This window comes from Crotalus tigris, unplaced genomic scaffold (assembly GCF_016545835.1).
Source record: "Crotalus tigris isolate CLP2741 ecotype Arizona unplaced genomic scaffold, ASM1654583v1 scf7180000017545.3456711, whole genome shotgun sequence".
Classification (NCBI taxonomy): Eukaryota; Metazoa; Chordata; class Lepidosauria; order Squamata; family Viperidae; genus Crotalus; species Crotalus tigris.
This window is the reverse complement of record NW_024096464.1, coordinates 279,788-300,471: the sequence shown is the minus strand read 5'-3', so window position 1 is coordinate 300,471 and position 20,684 is coordinate 279,788. Positions and strand designations below refer to the sequence as shown.

Sequence of the window (20,684 nt, the reverse complement as noted above, 5' to 3'; positions counted from 1 at the left end):
GAAGATGTTTTAAAGGAATAGTGAATGATTCGTGTAATATGTAGATGTAATTAAATATTTGGGAGTATATATATTATAAATTTTTAATTTAAAGTGTATAAAAATAATTATGAGATATTATGGGTAAATGTGTAAAAGAATTTAAATTCTAATGATCTCTGTTGGTGAGAATTTTAGTGATTAAGATGAATGGTTTGCTGAAACTTCTTAAGTAGGAGGGTATTAATAGATTTACTTAGGGGTGGGAAAAAAAGCAAATAGCCAAGTTTATTGAATGTAAGTTTGTTGGTTGGTATATTGGAGGGAAAATTTTGTGTTTATTATGGATGAATGGTTGTTTAAAAGAAATATACACCTCAGCATGGAGAAGATGGATAAATTACATGTAGAGTAAATATGGGTTAGAGTTGATATGGGATTAAAAAGTATTATTTAGATTATGAATAATTTTTAGTTTTTAATTTGGAATTGCTTATATTGTTATTTTTTGAATTTGCTTAAATTTGTTTTGTATTTGAGTTAAAGCACATTATTGATTTTGTTATTTGTATAGTTGGATAAGTTTATTTAGAATTTGCTTGTTTATTTGTAACCCTGTAACCAGATCTGGGAAGTGAGGGGGGAGGGAGGAAGTTATTTTAGGGAGGGATGTTGTTAAAACTTGTATAAAACTTTTCAATAAAAAAATGACAAGATGCCACATTCCATATTTTCTCTTGAAGGACTTAGCCTGGAAAATCAAGGGCCTCCAGAAGCAATACTTCAAGGCAAGATAAATACTTTCCAGGAGGAAATATATGTAATGTTAGGACAAATACAAATGACAATAGACTCAAACCACAAGGAAATTCAAAACAAATTCAAACTTTGATGATTTAAATAAACATATTTCCAATCTAAATCTACAATTAAAAAACACCCAGGAAATAACAACGAATGAACAAATAAATCAGACAACAGGCTAGAAATTAGAAGAGTATGATCAAACTGATGAAGTAACAAAGGAAAAGAATTACAATTTAACACAAACAGGAAAAAATCTACAAGGTTCTGATACAACAAGAAAAATGGAATGGACTATAGAATTATCAGGAGAACCATGAAAGTTTGGGAGTCAGAAAGCATTCATCTTACTTACTTTATCTTTTGTATTCCCAACAACATTTGTAAAAGTACAGGAACTGCCAGGTAAGCGGATTACATCAACTTAGAAAATTACTCGGCAAAAGAAGAAGACCAGAGACAGATACAAGAGATTTGACTCACCCTACCAGATGGATTATTATGTGAATAAACATGTGTTTGAATATGGCTAAAAGAACAGAGAATTTTGAACATAAAGGGGCTTTATAACAAGAAGGATAAGAGATTTAAGTAATATAATATGTTCTATAATATATGAAATGTAAAAATGTAACTTTTATTAATATAAGTGAAATATAAACTGATTAAAAAGGATGTTATATCTAGATACCATAAGATAGATAAAAAGTATAGTATGTTTATAATGCATGACATAAAATATTGGGATGATGTACCTAAATGGGAAAATTTGGACAGTTAGATGACTAATATGAAGAAATTATGGCTGATAAGAATTGGATTGAATATAAGGGAAATTAAGCGTAAACAAAAATTATAAAAATAGGATGCATGCTGAACTAATGACAATGGTTATGAGAATAATATAAGCTGAAAAAATGTTATATAGAGAGATTATTATTATTTGTAAAAATATAAAAAATGCCTATATCTAATCATTTATATATTGAAAATATTAAGAATTATATTTTGGCTAATAATGAAGAAGGAGAACACAAATGGGAGAAGGGAAGATCAAGGAAATATATCATTAATTAATATATTAATTATGGAATTATCAAATTTAATCATTATTGATTGTTAATTAATTATTATTGTCCTTTTTTCTTGTTAAAATATAAACCAAGACAATATGCTGTACACCAGGTACTGGAGATTGTTATAGTTAAAAACCAATAAAATATTTATATATAAAAAAAGATTGTTTGGGACACGACACATCCTCTTCACGACCTGTTTTCCTTGTTACCTTCTGGGAGGAGGCTCCGTGGTATCCGAAGCAAAAATCCAGATTCAGTCACAGTTTTGTGCTGTACAATATTAACCTTGTGAGCTCTAAAGCTTCCTCCTTCCATTATTATTCAAGATGGATAGTGATTAATATTTATATGTTACTGATATGTAAGGGTGCAGGTCTATATAATGTTGTATATACTATGTTTAAATGTGTGTTATGTATGTGTACACTTTGAGAGCAAGCAACTAAATTTCATTTTTAATGTGTGCCGTTGTGCCCCTAGTAAAAAAATGTCAATAAAAGTTATCATCATCATCATAATCAATATTCACAATTTAGAAAATATTTGATTCTGTTGTCTTTTTTTTCTAATATAATTTTTTTTCTGCTAGAAATAATATGTATTTTGATTTAATTTTCCACTACTTGGCAGACAGTATGCACAGCAAAATCATGAAGGCAAACTTTTTGTAGCCAAAAACTCAGCTTTCTTTCTCAATTATTTTGTCATTGAGATTCACCAAATAAGGAAATATGGGGATAGAGCGAATTCATCAGAGAAGGTGAGCCCAGAATGTGTGAGAGAGCAGATTGCCATTCCTAACAGGTGTACAAACTCATTTCTTGTTTTAATGTACTTTTTCTGTCAAAATTTAGTAGACATTTATCATTGCTGTTTGCTGTTTTGTGCAATGGGTTTCTGATTGGGGGAAACTTCAGAGGTTGAGCAAATGAAATTTGGGAATGCTTTTAACTTCAGGCTAAAGTGTCACCAAACTGATACAGAATAAGCGGTGGAAGTTAATTAGTGCTTGAGTTTTCAGCATTTAAGATTCTGTACTTTTTGCACCAAGCCTGTTCCTGTGAAGTATGATAGATGCCTAAGAAACCAGATCAAAGCCAAAGGAGAAAACTAAAGTATGTGAACCTGATCCTGTTAGCCTTTGAAATATTTATAAAAATCTGACTCTTCCCCCAAAGGGCATTGCATTGAACAATAAATTGAAAATTTTACCAGGAGTCTTTTGCTCTTTAATTAAATTGAAATGCAAATAATAATGCAATTAAATCTAAGGGAAATGAAACTCATTTGAATTTCATCTAGTAATTATTCTAGTTATTTTTTAACAGGTAGCAGATTACTTGGTGTTCCTGGCCATAAAATAAAAATGCTACCCCTGACACAACTACTATTGAAAACATTATCACTCTTATTAAAGCACACCAAGTGTTTGTATGGTTGAACAGAAATCACTAAAAACAACAGTTTACAAGATTTGAGATGATGTACAATATGCAAATCAACAGCCCTTTCCTGTTCTGTCTGGTTCAGGAAAATGATGTCACAGAAAAAAAAATGAGTTACAAGTGGAAGCTCAGCTGCTATATTAGAAATCACTCAAGGTAGCAGTGGATGTGGGCTAAGCTAATGAGGTAAGTACCAATCGATTCTTCCTTAGCATGATTGAAATAGATATTTAAGAAAACTAAAAGTGGGGTTGGGGAGGGTAGGAGAGAGAGAGAGAAAAAAAACATATCAAGCTATGTTCAGCTTCTATAACTGAGTTGTGGACGCATTTTGCAGGGAAGGATCACAGTCTTTTCCCACAGAGCTATTAATTTGAAATGGGAAAAATTGTCAACTACATTGTAAACAATGATGTAGAAGTGAGGAGAATGTTCAGAGGCAATAAATGTCTTTGATAGTTTCTCCTCCCAAATCTCTTTTGCTTAAAAATCCAAGGCAAATTGTAAATGTGAAGAATATTGTGGGATAGTTGACTAGACAGAAGGATTACATTATGACAGATCAGATGGGAAGATCTTGGACCTACATTTTATTTGCAAGTTGTGTAATTTGGTATAAAGGTTGTCATCTGTAAGCACTGTAATAATTTACATATAAATGCCCCCATTTATTGTTCCATCTATTAACTCCTTTACCAATGATGCTTTTGAATATTTTACAATGTTATATAAATCTGTTATTAGCATATCATGCATTTTCCTCTGACTGATAACCTGCAATATATATTTAAATAATGATATATAATATATATTTAAGTATATAACATGTTCTGCAGCATTTTGCTATGATTTTTGGCTCTGAGTTTGCTTATTCAAATAATTCTGTTTTTTTATGTGAAAGTTTTATTAGCTGTCTCACAGAATACAAAGTATACTCATACATAAAAAACTCAACGACGAACCAGTAAAGACAAAAATCAAGAGATTAAAAACAGGGAGAAGGGAACTAGCCAAAACAGCAGGGAAAAATGATTTTACAAGTCCAAATACTCTTAAAGAAGATTTTGCTTTGCTTGAGATGTAAAGACCGTGTGCATAAAAATGGTGGGGCTTGGATCATAATGCTGTGCCTGCCAACTTGCAGATTTTTATCTCTATAAAAATGTCACTTGTGACATTCCTGTTTGGCCCAAACTTTCATTCCAAACTCCAATTTTCAGCTTGTTTTAATCACCACCAGTACTACCTGCCAGTACTACATTCATTGCAAACTAAATCTAAATTATCTAAAATTCTAAAAAAAAAATATCTAAAAATCTAAATCTATAAATCTAAATCTAAAAAAATCCAAATCTAAAAAATCTAAATCTAAATCCAAATCTACTTTAGTTATACAGTGGGCTAACTAACTTCACCATCCCAATCAACTGATGACCTCAAATCCACATTATTCTCCAAAATAAAATTCAACATTATTATTCCCAGCAGAAGAAATTATAAGAGACATATCAGACTGTGGAAAGTGTGGGAATTATTGTCATTAATGGGATGTTTTTCTTATTAATAGGAAGAATTCTCAGTATTTAAATGTTTTCCATTTTCTCTTGAAGTTTTAAAAGTTTTCTCCTCCTCTTTATTCAAAGCCTTGGAGGATCAAACCTATACTGTATACATTCATCATGCCCCATTTAAAGCAGCTCTGAAAACAAGCTTCAAAACTGAGAATGTTTGCAGAAAAGGGATGGGGTTACAAACTCAACCATGTGACAAATGTCCTACCCCTCTTTTGCAGGTCTTGCACAAACAATGGACATAAAAGGGAGAAGGTTTCGCTGCGTGGTGGCAGCCCCACCTGACTTTTATTGACACTCTGTCAGATTGTCCTGTCATAGCCTCAAGATTAAGGTCACAACTGCAGCCAATGATTGGCAGCAGTTGAAATGAAACTCCCTAAAATAAAATAGCTTTCTATGAGGACCAACACTCATATCTGAACTAAAAAAGAAAGTTCAGTCTTAAAAAAAAAATCATGTAAAAAAAAAAAAGTCCAGTCTAAACAATACCAATCTGGACTAAAAAAAAAAAGTCAAAGAAGTGGAACAAGAAAATGCTTCTTGTTAATAAAAAATGCTTGCCATTAATAATAATTTCTACACTTCTTACAGTTAGATGATATGTGTCATATAATTATGCATTAACCTCCTATTGGGGGGATAATAATTTTAGGTTTTAGTTTTGTGGATTTTAGGTCATCGATTCATTGGGATGGTCAGAGATAAAAAGATTATAAAAGGGGCCATGTAAAATGGGCCACCCTAATATAATCTATAAGTATGCATTAATATGAGAAGAAAGTTTATTACTGGTTTATCCTGCCTTATGAGCATAATTTAGGTACAACATCATAAAGGTATCCATAATTTATAACCCCTAATTTGAAACGTAGACTGTTGCTACAAGAACTAAAGACCTTGCTTGCATTTTCCTTAAGTTGAAAGTCACTAACTATTAGCGTGGCTGTCTTGATTATGAAATTCCCTTTTAATTCTCTTGTCGTGCCTGTTTGCTGATGTTTTAGTTTTCTGGATTTAGGTCATCGCTTCATTGGGATGGTCATACATAAAAAGATTATAAAAGGGGCCACCCTGATATAATCTGTAAGTATGCATTAATAATATCCTGCCTTATGAGCATAATTTAGGTACAACATCATAAAGGTATCCATAATTTATAACCCCTAATTTGAAATGTAGACTGTTGCTACAAGAACTAAAGACCTTGCTTGCATTTTCCTTAAGTTGAAAGTCACTAACTATTAGCGTGGCTGTCTTGATTATGAAATTCCCTTTTAATTCTATTGTCGTGCCTGTTTGCTGATGTTTTAGTTTTCTGGATTTAGGTCATCGCTTCATTGGGATGGTCAAACATAAAAAGATTATAAAAGGGGCCACCCTGATATAATCTGTAAGTATGCATTAATAATATCCTGCCTTATGAGCATAATTTAGGTACAACATCATAAAGGTATCCATAATTTATAACCCCTAATTTGAAACGCTGACTATTGCTACAAGAACTAAAGACCTTGATTGCACTTTCCTTAAGTTGATGTTTTGCATTGAGATTAAAAAACCATTTTATTGTCTAGATAACAAATATTCATGTATCATCATGCACTTCTCACAAACTAATTGTCAAAAAAAGAATAATTTCATTCTCAAAAGTAGAATGCACAGTCATTTAAACAGAACTGAAACACATTTCAAAAAATATCGATATAATATTTGCTCCAGCACAAACAATAACCCACTTATGCTTAAAGCTGGTATGGAGCAGAAGAAAAGGGAAGCTATAACAAAAAATACAGGTCAGGCTAATAATTGCACTGGCAGCAACCATGCAGCGATCTCAGGATATTCGTTCTAAGCCACTAATGGAGAAGGAGGCCTATATTTTTCAAATTTATTAATATATTTGAGATCACATTTTCTGACAGAGGCAGATTCCATATTCTAATCTCCATGATGCCTTCTGCCTCATCATATTTGAAACTGATTGAATAATAGGGTGCTATTTCCTATAATCAAGAGAGAAATGCAGATCTGATTAACTTGATTTTGTTAATTTTCTTTAATAAGAATTTTCTTAAATTCTTTAATTTTATTTACAACAAACTTAATTTTCTTTAAGAAGACTGAGTGATTTCATAAATCCCAACTTCTGTCGACTTCGCTCCAATGTTTAAAAACTTTGGCAGGTTATATACACATATTCCAACATCAGTGAGTAATTTTAGAACAATCCAACAAGAATTAAATTCCACATTGACATTACTTGGTATGTAGAGCAGAAAGGGCTCTAAACTATCAACTAATAATTTTAACTAAGAATGAACCTAGAAAGAAGGAGAAATTTCCTGACAGTTACAATAATTAATCAATAGGTCAGCTTGCCTTCAGAAATGATAGGAGCTCCATCCCTGGGATTTTTTAAAAAATAGATTGGACAAACATTTCTCTGAAATGGTATAGGGTATAGGTTCTCCTGCTTGAGGAGGGGGTTGGACTAGCAGACCTCCAAGTTCTTTTCCAATTCTGTTATTCTGTTAGTATTATAACACAAGCTCTTTCCTTGTGAGCCTGAAAGTTCTATTTCCCCGATTGATCAGGGAAAATCAATAATTATACTTAAAGAATCCACATTTTCAGAGGATTCTTTTTGATCACAGACAAATTAATTAATGCCTTATACTGTATAGTGGCATTGGGACAGTGTGTATGTGAAAACAGGCAAGATGATGGCTGCAACAGCATGGCTGAAGCCCTGCCGCTTTTATGGTTTGACATTGCATGCATGTATCAAAGGGCAGACTTTGATTTCATGTCCACATTGGCCATCTTCCCCCTTTGATACACATTTGCCCTATTGGTTTCCTTTTAGCCATTAATTAAGAAATAAATGCTTGGATTTAGTATGTCTTCAGCCAATTGTAAGATACTTATTTTAAATTTATTTTATGTTCAAACCCAGAGCTGAGCATCAAATTTGGAAGAATTTTTTTCTGTTTTTGTTCTACATTTAGAAATACAGTAATGAAATTCTGCAATATGTAAGAAGGAGAGGAGATGGTATTACACTTGTTCATCATTTGTGTTCAGCTTTGTTTTTTATAATTGTAAAATTATAATTCCCAGTAAATCTGATGTGCACAGTAGCCAGATCTATTGCAAAATATATGGCTATAAGTAATATATGATTTAATTAATCTCAGTCTAAAAGTTAGGAGACTGTGAAGTCGAATCTTGGCTTTGGCATGTAGCTTTGGATAAACTTTGAAATATTTCAGTAAGCACAGACAAAAATCTTCAGAAAGTTCAGTCATATTAATTATATTGTAACCATTGAAAAACATTATCTTCTACATTCTTACTGTAGTAAGCTTATTCTTAAGGGAGTGTGTTTCTAGCACAGTTCCTTTTAAAATTCCTTACTGTCCCATAATCTTTTTTTATAGTGTAAATTGATTTGTTATTTTTTCTCTTCAAACATGTTATTTTGTTATTTTATAATTATTTCAAAAATATCCTCTTGGAGCTGTATTGCTTTAGAGATGGGCCTTTCTCACAATCACCTGTCCTTTTTTTATCAGAACTGCTGCAATATATTTCTCTCTCTTCCCAATTCTTGTCCAAATGGGTATTTTAAAAGCCAATATTTAGAAAAAAAATCAAGGGTTTTATATTCTTTTTTAAAAAATACTATTAGATCCAATAACAGTTAAAATCAATAAGATCCACATAATAAAACAAAATTTTAAAAAATCAGGGTGCACAACAACACCAATTCTTCCATCAGAGAGTTAGATTCCTCACATTTCCCCAGCCCTCCATGCTCTCCTCTGCTTCAATTCGTCCACCCATCTATCTGCCCCCTACCTTTGCTCTTCTGGCCACCTTGCCCTTGGCCACCCATGCCCTCCCCTATCCCTGCCATCTCTGCCACCCTACATTCCTCCATCTTTCTGTCCCTGTTGCCTTCAGCTGATTTTCACTATTTTCTTCCTCTTGTTGTTGACAAGGCATGCCTGTCCTGGCCTTTCTTGAGGTAGCTGCTGTTTGCAACAGCTGTAATTTTGAGGAATGGTTATAAATATCATTTATTCAGCACCATTGCAACTTTGACCGGTCACTGAACAAAAGATTGGTAAGCAAGGACTACCTCAGTAGTAATTTGACAAGGTGGATGAATGTAAGCAAGGTTCTCCAAAGGCTGAATTAAGGAGTGATTTAGCTTGCATCAGTGCTATATGAACCTATTTAAAGGTTATGTGTAAGAAAAGAGCAGGCAGAGTTGTGGGAGCAGAGTTAAGCATGTCAGAATCCTTTTGTTGTCACAAATGATCCAAATCCAGCCCCCCTCTTGAATGACTAGATTAATAGCAGGTACAAAGGATTAGGACAATACATTAAACTGCTGCATAGCCTATATACAAGAATCTAGTCAACTAATGGTCAGCACTAAATTGGAGCTAGAAAAATGTCAATGGATCTCAAGAGAGGAACTGGACTTGGATCATTTGTGGCAACATAAAGACTCTAAGCTGATGACATATTTAACTTCACCTCCCCCCCCCCAACACTGCATGCTCTTCTTGAACACTATGGCAATGAAGCTCTAGGAGGTGATATCTGGCTGGCAATTTTAGACATAGGAAACAGCAAGCAGAAATGTTCTTCACTAAATAGAGCTTCACCTAAAGTATTCATTCAGGTCTCACAAACAGATGAAAAAGAAGCTCATGTACAGCTTCCCTGACTCCATACACCCTTCCCTTCCCTCCCTCATGGTACAATGACCTGATGTCCTGGATGTTCTAGGCAGAATTTCTCACCTGACTTTCTGCTTAAAGGCCCCTTGGAAAGCTGCAGTGGTTGACTATGTGTTAATGGACACAGGGCGGTAAATACTTCTGTTTGCTTTTATTCTGCAGATGGAGAAGGCATCTTGCAGTTTGCTGTCCGTGAAAATCATACAAATAACCAATTTACAAAAAGCCGATTTATGTGAGTATTTTGCTATTTCTACAGATTCCATCTGGTACACTGGATATCCACTACTAATTTGCTCTGACATAGATATTCACATTAAATAATATATTATAATGCAATGTAGTAAGTTGCTATTATTCTGCAAAGTTATATGCAATTTTAAAAGAATTGAATTTTCCTTATTTTATTTATAAATTACATTTTTTCCTTTAAAGTGTTGGTTTCAAAATAGATTGTAGAGACTTATTAGAAGGGGAACGGTTTGACATGATACATTTCCAAAAGATGTTTGTATTGGGAGCTTTCCTGTTTAACAATGATTGAAAGGTTAATCCAGACTGTGGAACTTTCCTTTGTTAATTGTCTTTGAAAGACAAAATTTAGGATAAGGGAAGAATAGGTTTTAAAATGTCCTCTTATTTACATGTTCATGAAAATTCAAACAATTTGTTTATACTGTAAAAACTTAATTATCATCAAACATATTTTTTTCTGACCCATGTAGTCATTGTGCAATTTAGTTTTACTGTGTAAATTCTCTGAATGTAGCAAGTTGTGTATATGTAGATGATGCTTCATATGTCTAATTCAACAAACAAATAGCAGAGGAAAGTTGCTAAAAAGCCGCCCCCCCTTTTTTTAAAAAAGCATTTAATGTAACCATTACAGACAAGGCCATCTTCAGAGGACTAAAAATAATAATAAAATAAAGACTGGAGACCATGTATCAGTTTCTATGCATTGAGTGGACATAGCGAAAGCCAGTCAGTGCTTATGTAGTTCTATGCTTTTATGATCTAAACTTTAACATCCATTCAGTCATTGTGAATTCAGAAATTAGATCTAGTTAAAAAAACTCTTGGTTTCTTTATACTTTCTGGTTATATGTATGTGTATACAATCTTGTCAGGAATTAAAATAAACTTTGATGATAGCATCTGTTCTAGGAATGCTGCATTAATCCCTCTTTTTATAAAACAAACAAACTCAAAACCCAACAGTTAGCCAATCTGACTGCTATGTGAGCTTGTTCCTGCCATCAGCTTCATTTGAAACGGCTCAGACAAAGGCCATTAAGGACTGTAAAAATCCAGTATGGAATGAAACCTTCTGCTACAGGATACAGAATCATGTCAAAGTAAGACACAAAGTCATTATATTTCTCTTTGAGTTCCAGAACCACATTCAGATGCTTATTTTGTAAATATTCAACTGTGAAGAGGCATTAATTCAAAATATTTTTTTGAACATATTTATCTGATTCCTATTTCAGTGCCAGACTGGGGATCAATTATTGGGTGTACATTCATAAGATATTTTTTGTATGGTTGTAATAATTTTAACAACTTTTTTTGGTAAATATAGCATTGCAGTTATTAATAACAGAATTAAACCATAGTGGTATAGCAACTGGATTATGATATAATATGTAGCATTAGTAAAAGGGAAACTTAATTTTGGGATCCTTTCATTGATTAGTATATCTTTATATATATATAGGGCAAAATAAAATAAAAACATTTACAATGGCAAAGATGAATAAGGCAGAAGTTAACAATCTGACAAATGAATCAAAATAATTTTTAATCTACAGCTGGGTTACTCACTTTGGCTACTTTTTTTATACAATTAACAATCAGCGTAGTAACTCTAAATGTAAAATAATACATAACACTTGCAAGTGTTATGAATTTGCAAGAGGGAAGTAAAATAATAATTAAATAACCTTTAAGCATTGGTCAACATTGGAAGTGGAGTCACAAATCACTAAGTCCCAGAGCTTGTTGAAAGAGCCAGCTCTTCAAGGGCAGTGGCATAATGGTGGAACAAGGTCTGTCTCCAGGACTGTAATGTTTCCAAGTGAGGAGATCATTATTTTACAATTCTCTTTAAATAAAAGAGTTATCTGGCTTGTTAAAGTAATCTTTATTTACATAGCTGTTGAAATGTCTTTCATGACAACAGGTAGAAAAGTTGTGGTAGCTGTAGAGTTTATAAAAACTTTGCATAACAAGTAATCAATTCTTGTAAAACTGACTTAAGAAAGACATTATAATGACATCCCTTAGCAACAAATACCAGTTTGAAATGGTTGGGCTAATAATACAGATGGTCCTTGACTTACAACTATTTGTTTAGTAACTGTTCAAAGTTATAATGGCACTGAAAACAGTGACTTATGACCGTTTTTCACATTTACGACCATAGCATTCCCCATCTTGCAAAGGAGGAGTCTTTCGTGTGAAGAGAAGAGAATATTACTATTTTTTTGGTTTTGTAATCTAGATTCAAAACCTGATGATTTAAGTTTCCTTCTCTTCTCAGAATATTTTGGAGCTGATGGTTCATGATGAAAACCGCTGCCTTTTGGATGACCAACCCTTCACTGTTCTCTTTGATGTTGCTAAACTTCAGCTTGGAGAAACAATTTGCCTTACATTTCCATTGGATCCAAAAGTACGGGGTCAGAACTACTAGTCAAAGGAATAACAAGCAATAAAATTTCTGATATTTACTGGTGGAGGAATGGGAAGAGATGATAATAGATTTAATGGGAACTTTCAGCATCAAACACAATAGGCAAGGAAGGACAGGATGGCTATTCTAGGAACCTCATTGGTGTTCATATGTGTCATAGTTAAAATTTCAAAATTCTTTACTACTAAAATAATTTTTTGTAGTGGGATTTTTTTTTTAATATTTAATGAATTCACATGTCTAAAACAGACATTCAGATATAGTCATCCTTCAAGAATATACTTTGAAAGCAAAATGTCATCATTGCTATTTTATTCACAAGAGGTGACTTTGAGGAGTTTTGGTTTAAATCAGGCATGTCAAACTCCCGGCCCACAGGCCGGATGTGTCACACCAAAACCACACCCACCCCATTGCTAGCAATGGGAAAAAAGTCCCAATACATCACATGACGCCATGTGATGTTGTGAATTTGACATGTCTGGTTTAAATGAATTGGAAATGACATTCAAACATCAGTGAGTTAATTGCAGTTGTGCTTGTACTGGATTCAGGTGAATGGAGGACATACCTGCTGATTATGTTGCAGACATCCTTTTTTAATATAATAATTTTATTAAAGATTACAGATTTTATAGATAATAACTACAATATGTATTTTATATATAATATTACAAGAGGAAAAACACATATAATAAGGGGGGAAGGAAGTGATTTCTCCCTCATCATGACATAAACACATTTTTTAAACAACTCATCAACTTCTCTTTAAAAATAAAAAAGACTTTCTTCATCCCATAGCTCATATCCATATTATGTATAAATATAATGTATTATGTATATATATCCATATATATGTATATATTAGAAAAACCAAAAGGAAAAATTGAACTCCAGGATAGAAGTATAAGCAAGACTGTTTAATATAAACAAGCCTGTTTGTTACAAAGTCACTTAGCTTTCATTGGCCAAACTGCCGGCATCGTCAGAGTGAAAGTAAAAGAAGATCCAGGAGATCTCACTCTGACGATGCCGGCAGTTTGGCTGATGAAAGCTAAGTGACTTTGTAACAAATAGGCTTGTTCATATTAAACAGTCTTGCTTATACTTCTATCTTGGTGTTCGATTTTCCTTTTGGTTTTGCTAACATGCACATACCCAGGATTCACATTTTTAATGTTATCAAAGACACCCCCACACACCCACATACTCACCCATCCACACACCCACACACCCACACACACACACACATATATATACCCTTATCTATATAGAAATCCTCCAAATCATAGTCAATCAAAGCCCATTAAGAGTTATCTGAAAAAATAAACTGTATTAATGTTAGTCAAATAGATTTAAAGTACAAAATAAACACTTCTTCCCATACTTTATCTCTTATCTGAAAACAGGAAATTAAAAGCCCTTCATTCAGTCCAAGTTAGCAAAAGTCCATTCATTGTCAAAGATAATAATATATCTATTTTAACCTTGAATAAATAAACCAACAATTAATCAGAGGAACGACCTGCATCCAGAAGTTGTGGCTGTTCCAACACTGGAGACTTTCAAAAAGAGACTGGACATCCATTTGTCTGAAATGGTACAGGGGTTCCTACTTGAGCAGGGAGTTCCAACTGTTGTTCTGTTACTTCATATTCCTTCTCCCTTATTCCCTAAGTTTTAGCTTTTAGTACCCTCAAATAGAAATTGGTTTCTTTTCATTTTTTTCTTTGTCTTTTATCAGAAAAACTTGAAAACTTTAGCAGATCTCGATCTTAGACCTTGACTTCTTTTCATTTTTCTTTTGCCTCTTGTCACAGAATCCTTCAAAGTTTTAACAAGCTCTTTCATCCAATATAGGAAGATTACAACACTTTCCTGGTTTATTATATGTACAGTATATCCTCTTTAATTGTTGAAGCCTCAGCCAGTTTTATTTGTACATCCAGTTTTTCATCCCTTTCTATATAATGCTATATAATTCTTGTAACTTGTCATTTCCAAATCCACATTTAAATTGGTTTCAGTCTTATCCAGTAGAACTTGTTCCTCTTCTACAACATATTTACATGCTGTTTATAATTTATTTAATTTAAAAATAAAAAGATATTTTTTAAAAATTAATTTCTGAATCCATTGTTTCCAAATATCCTTAAATAAATCCAGTGTTAAAACATTTTGTTCTATTCTTATCCAGTAATTTAAGTCTTTCTCCTTTGAATGCAATCTTTAGTTCCTTCTAATTCCCTCTAGTGACCAAACATCAACTTCCCAGCTTATTATGTTTCCCACCTTATTTTTAGAGTTAAAACAACCTCAGCAATTTCCCACATGAAAGATTCATGTAATTTTATTTCACATCTATCTGGATCAGTGTTTCTCAACCTTGACAATTTTAAGGCATGTGGACTTCAACTCCCAGAATTCCACAGCCAGTGTTGCTGGCTGTGGAATTCTGGGAGTTGAAGTCCACATGCCTTAAAATTGTCAAGGTTGAGAAACACTGATTCTGGATTCTTAGTCAGTTTATAACTTTCCAAAACGAGTGCTGATTGCTCCTTTGCTGTTCACTTCAAAATTATTTTTTTCTGAGTCTTGACATTCATATGCAGAAATCATTTCACTATAGATTGAAGGAAATTTACCCAGTGAATACTGTGAAATTTGCCATTCTGAGGGTTCTCAATATTTTAGAAACGATCAAAAAGTGATTCCAAAAGTGAATAAGAGATGAGGACTGGCTGAACTTAAACATCCTTAGAGGTATTATTAGCTTATGAGCTTGATGAAATCCCACATTTAAGTTTAATTATCAGAGATGTGATAGCAGGAATCAGACAGGACCTCTTGCTAAAATGGGTACATACCCACATAATGAAATGAAGACACAAACCATTAACATGATACCATTAATATTTAAATCTGGAGTGAGGTAGCAGTAAAAGAAAATATATCCTATTACATCAAGTTAATATATTGTTGCATATTAAAGGAATTTGTGCATTTTCTGGAGATAACTCCATATATATTATAATGAAATAATGCATTATTTTTTCATAGATTCAAGAAAATCTGGAAGTCGAATTTAGTCTGGAAAATATGTAAGTACCTCCTAGACTTTTAAGAAATTGTAACACAAAAAAAATGCTTCCCTGCCTCCTATGGAAACTGTGGACAAGGTGGCATGGGGTATTGGATAGAGTTGTCTGATTTTGCATGCATCTGTTTGATATCCTGACATGGAATATGTGGGCATATTGGGATTTATACCTTCCACCTCTCTTCAGCCTTCCTTTATTCTTGCAGTATTCACTGATCTCAAACGATGGACCTGAATCTATGATTCTGTCACCATATGCAGTAGATCAAGTAGTAGGATTTTTTTTAATGTCTATTCTGAAACTACCAGATTGGGATTACAAAAAACCCAGGTGACCCTCAAATGGCAAAAATGATTTGATGGCACATAATCAATCTTATTATTTCAAAATGAAAATAGTCAAAATGATGTTTAGTTTCATCCTAGTCTTGGGTGTTAATACAGAGAGTGATGCCATTAATTCACGCCACCCCAAATTAAATAAAAGACAGATTTAAATAACCAAAATCTATTATATGTATTTTTTTTTCAGCTCAGTTCCTCCCGAGAATATTGTTACCAATGGTGTATTAGTGGTAATTTCCATTCTGCTTTTTATCTCTTTTTAAAAATTCATGTTGTGGTGGGTGTATGGCTATTTTAACTCTGCAATCCTAAATTTGATTTTATCTTGTGGGTGTGTGAATAGAATGTGTGAGTGCAATTAGTTGAGGTGGATGATATAAAGTTTCACCATAATGAAATGAGACATAAAAGACCCTCTATAGCCATACACAGAGATTCTTTGCTTTTGTGGTATGAATAAGAAAATCACACAGGAACTATGCCTTTAATTATAATTTCCAGCAGCCTCAGAGGCTTCAGCACAATCCAGTATTACTTACCATACTGGGCTATAAATTGGTTAGCCTAGCATGAATGCTATGAAGCAAAGCCCATCATATTTAATTGAGTTTCCTCTCACATAAGCAGGCATGAAATCTGAAAGAGGAATCCTAAATATATTGGGAAGCAAAGGCATGAGGGGAGTGTATGATGATAGTACGAACTAAATGTATCCACAAAAACACACAAATGCATATGCAAATGGTGTGGTAGAGTGACTCATTTAGACCAGGGGTAGGCAACCTTGGCTCTTTTATGATTCGTGGACTTCAACTCCCAGAATTCCTGAGCCAGCTTGGCTGGCTCAGGAATTCTGGGAGTTAAAGTCCACGAGTCATAAAAGAGCCAAGGTTGCCTACCCCTGATTTAGACCATTTTGGAAGCTACCCAAAGATGATTATATACTGAGTGGATTTGTGCATTTAAAAAAATAAATGAACGAATAAATATCAAGCAAACAAATAAATAAATAGGCCTCTCAGGCAATTTAAGGGACTTTTGTTCAGAAAAGTTTAGCAGAATCAGAGCATCTCTAAGGAGACAATTACATCTGCTCCCAACCAAAGGATGCAGAGATTAAAGCTGATCTGCAATATTTATTTAAAGTTTTCTTAAACTTTTCCATTTTGGTTCCAGCTTGAATCAATTTCAGAACCAATCATAGATGCCTCCCATATTTTAGTGCTGTTAATGTTCATGAAAAACTTTGTTTAACTTCATGTATTTAAAATAGGCACACAATTCTAATTTGGCTATTAATTTAGGAAGTTAGATATTCTTGGCTAATTCTCATGTTGTAAAACATTCCTAGTGATGTTCTATTTCTTTCAAAGTTATCTTGCTTTGACCATTAAGATTTTCGTCCCCTTTTGACAGTCCCGTGAAATTTCCTGCTTGGAGATAGAAGTGAATAATATGAATTGTGTTTCAAAAGGTAAACTTGGAAATGTATTGTTTTATATCTATTTTTAATTTAAAAGCTTGTTTATATTGTTTTAACTGCCAGCTGAAGGACATGAATCAGATGAATGCATGTTGATCACAGAGTAAAAAAATGTACAATACAAATGTAGTTAGTTAAATCCAATATATATAGATCATTGACTCCAGATAGCTTCAAGGCCATATGCGTAACTAAGCAAAATCTGACAAAAGATGATTCCTCTATTATTTAAATCTCAGATTTCCTACAGAAAGACTTCTGCCTTGAATGCCCATTGAAAAATCATTCAGAAGAACACTAACTAGAAATGGAGGCAAAGTATTTTGTAAAAAGGGAGAATAATATTCTTTGTTCCCAGTCTCAGGGGACAGGGGACATCTCAGCTTGCCCTTCTGGATATATTCCCTGTTTAGCAGGTTGTCTCTATCACTATAAGAGATGACTATAAAATTATGGCATTTACCTAAATACTACTAAAACACTAGTTGACATGACTTTTAACTGGATGAAATGATGCATCACAGAGCAACTATTTTCAAATCAAGCTTCCTCAAATGGGCTAACTTACAGAATGTGTCCAAAATCCAGGCTCCATGACTCTGGAGAGAATGAAATTTGGGGAAATTATGGCTGCTTCAGTCCAACTGGCTGCTGTTGCTGCTGCACTGCTGGACTTCTACTGTGGTCTTGTGATCTTCATTTTCAATGTTCCCTCAGTCTTGCAATTCCTCATTCCCTCCCCCACCTTAACTGCCTGTTGGGAAGGAAAGGGAAGGAAAAGGGAGGAGAGGAGAGGAAAGAAAAGGGGAGGGGAGGGAGGAAGGAAGATATATAGGCATACCGTTTTCTTTAATATATGCTTTTAAAAACACACAGAGAGAAACATATACCCCTACTTAGTTACTTGGAATATACATTATATTTATTGTTTCATAACAAACATTTTCAGCAAAATTATATACTAGTAGATATATAATGGTGGAATGCTCTTTAGAGAATTGTAACATTTTATTTTAGCAAATATCTGTTTGTTTTATTTTTCATGGGATGCAAGTTAAGTTTGACTTCATTCTTGAGTCAGTTCCCTGTGTAATTGCACCTTTCCCTCTCCACAGATGAAATTGCTTTATTTATTCTGCAAGGATCCTATGAAGAATCTCAGAAAGTTCTGTTGACTTCTTCTGTTCCTCTTGAATTTCAATGCATCAAGTATAAAGGATCTGCCCTGAAAATTGAATTACTAAAGAATATCTGTGTATGTTTTAAAGACACATTTTAATTCAAAAAGCAAGGCAAATGTATTTGAATTACTTGTCTTATAGGAGTGCTGGCGAACCTTTTAGAGACTGAATGCCCAAACTGCAACCCAAAACTCATTTATGTATTGTCGGGTGCCAAGTAGCCATGGCCCATTGGGTGTGCATGGCCCTTTGGGTGTGCATGGCTTTGGTGATAATGGCAGACTGGGCAGAACTAAAAAGTTCAATCAAACAATTCCAACTTTGCGAGATTTTTTTTTCCCGTGAGAAGTTGAAATTGATTGAACCTTTTTTTTTTGCATGTGGCAGTGGAGGCCTAAAGTGAAAAAGTTTTATGAAACCCAGCTGAAGGCCTAGGACTGGGGCGACGGTGTGTGTGCTCACAGAGAGGGCTCTGCATGTGTACCATAGATTCGCCACCACGGTCCTATAGCATACATTTATTTTGGAGAAAAATACTGACCCCCCCTAATGATTTCTAAGGTCACCTATAGCCATTACTGGAGGTAGCTAACCCCTATTATCAGACTGATGGACATACTTGTGATCTGTCTCATGATACATTATTTCCATATATATGGAAGATATGAGTAGAAAACCTATTTTCTCCTTGGTTAAACCTAATCAAATAGTAATGTATTTTCTAAGATCAACAAAGGTATTGCAACTTCTTTGGGATTTCTATCCTATTGTGAACAAGGATTATTCTTATTCTGAGCAATGGTTTAATTTGCTGATGATGCTAAATCTATTCAATTGACTTGACTTTAGTTGGGAGTGAATCATACAGTGTTAATGAATTCTAACTAGTTTAGTTGTACCCAATAAGCTATGCCACTGGAGAAGGGCCTAATGCTGGGAAAGATTGAGGGCAATAGAAGAAGGGGACGGCAGAGAATGAGATGGCTGGATGGAGTCACTGAAGCAGTAGGTGTGAACTTAAATGGACTCCAGAAGATGATAGAGGACAGGAAGACCTGGAGGAACATTGTCTATGGGGTCGCGATGGGTCGGACACGACTTCGCAATTAACAACAACAACAACAAATAAGCTATGCCCACATATTTCAGTTTAATGTGATGGTTAACCTTGTGTGTTGGTGTTTGTCTGTGTATACGTGTGTCTTCCAATGTAAATGTGCAGCCAGATTGGGTGAGAAGACTTTGGGAAGTGAAATTGCAAATGAAATTTGGCTCTTTAGAATATGGGGGATCAGATGAATGCTAACAGAGGTAAAACTCACTTGCACTTTTTTCAGTTAGTAGTAGGAAGTGGGAGCTGCCAACAAAGAAATAGCAGCAGTGAGCATCACCTGCTTTTATTGTGAATATTTCCAAAATGTTTCTTTTGTTGTTAATTATTGTTAATTATTCATATAGAACATGGTTTTGATCCAGCACCTCATAAATATGTTAGACAGCTATCTCTAACAACAGAGCCTTGCGAACCAATAGAAGATTGCTAATTAATTAATTGATTAAATTTACTAGAGCTGTCCAACTCCAACACTCTCTGTGTGACATACAACTCCCCCCCCCATTCATAAAAACAGAGAAATTCTAAAAGCACATAGGCTTCTTTATCTTCCAATGAATGCAATATACTGGATTCTGGATTTACAGTTGAAAATCCCTAATATACAGTACCTAAAGGTTGAATCATGGCAACTGAGCTATTTTTTTGCTAGTCTGACACATTTTACTGGTTGTCCAAGCAGCTTCATCAGTCAGAGCAAGTCGGTTAGGCAAAGATTTGTTGGAATGTACCAACTCTTGCCACACCAACTTCAGGGGTTTCCTCACCAAAATGTGTTGCAATATGTCTATGAAGACTTTCAATCACCCACACAAATGTGTCTAAAGGTTGAATGATGACAACTGGACTAATTTTTGTTTTTTGCTAGTCTGAAGCATTGTGCTGCTCATCCAAGTAGCTTCATATAAGCAATGAAACATCTCAGACTAGCAAAAAAAAAAAAAAAAAAAAAAAGTCCAGTTGCCATAAATCAACTTTTTGACATCTTTGCCTGGATGATTGAGAGTTTTCATCAACATATTGCAATGCATTTTGGGAAGGAAAGCCCTGACATTAATGTGGCAAGAGTTGGTACATTCCAACAACTCTCTGCCTAACTTAGCTTGCTCTGACTGATGAAACTGCTTG

At 34.0% G+C, this 20,684-nt stretch overlaps 1 protein-coding gene across 1 annotated transcript in view; it reads left to right on the top strand.

The window, feature by feature from the left end:
* The first annotated feature begins 1,099 nt into the window (after nt 1-1,099).
* LOC120304206 (cytosolic phospholipase A2 epsilon-like) overlaps nt 1,100-20,684 on the top strand; it is a 58,151-nt gene continuing 38,566 nt past the window's right edge. The window contains exons 1-6 of the mRNA XM_039334514.1: nt 1,100-1,188; nt 2,493-2,622; nt 9,798-9,870; nt 10,857-10,993; nt 12,181-12,312; nt 15,394-15,434. Of these exons, the coding sequence (XP_039190448.1) occupies nt 1,100-1,188; nt 2,493-2,622; nt 9,798-9,870; nt 10,857-10,993; nt 12,181-12,312; nt 15,394-15,434 (602 nt within the window). The remainder of the gene's footprint in view (nt 1,189-2,492; nt 2,623-9,797; nt 9,871-10,856; nt 10,994-12,180; nt 12,313-15,393; nt 15,435-20,684) is intronic.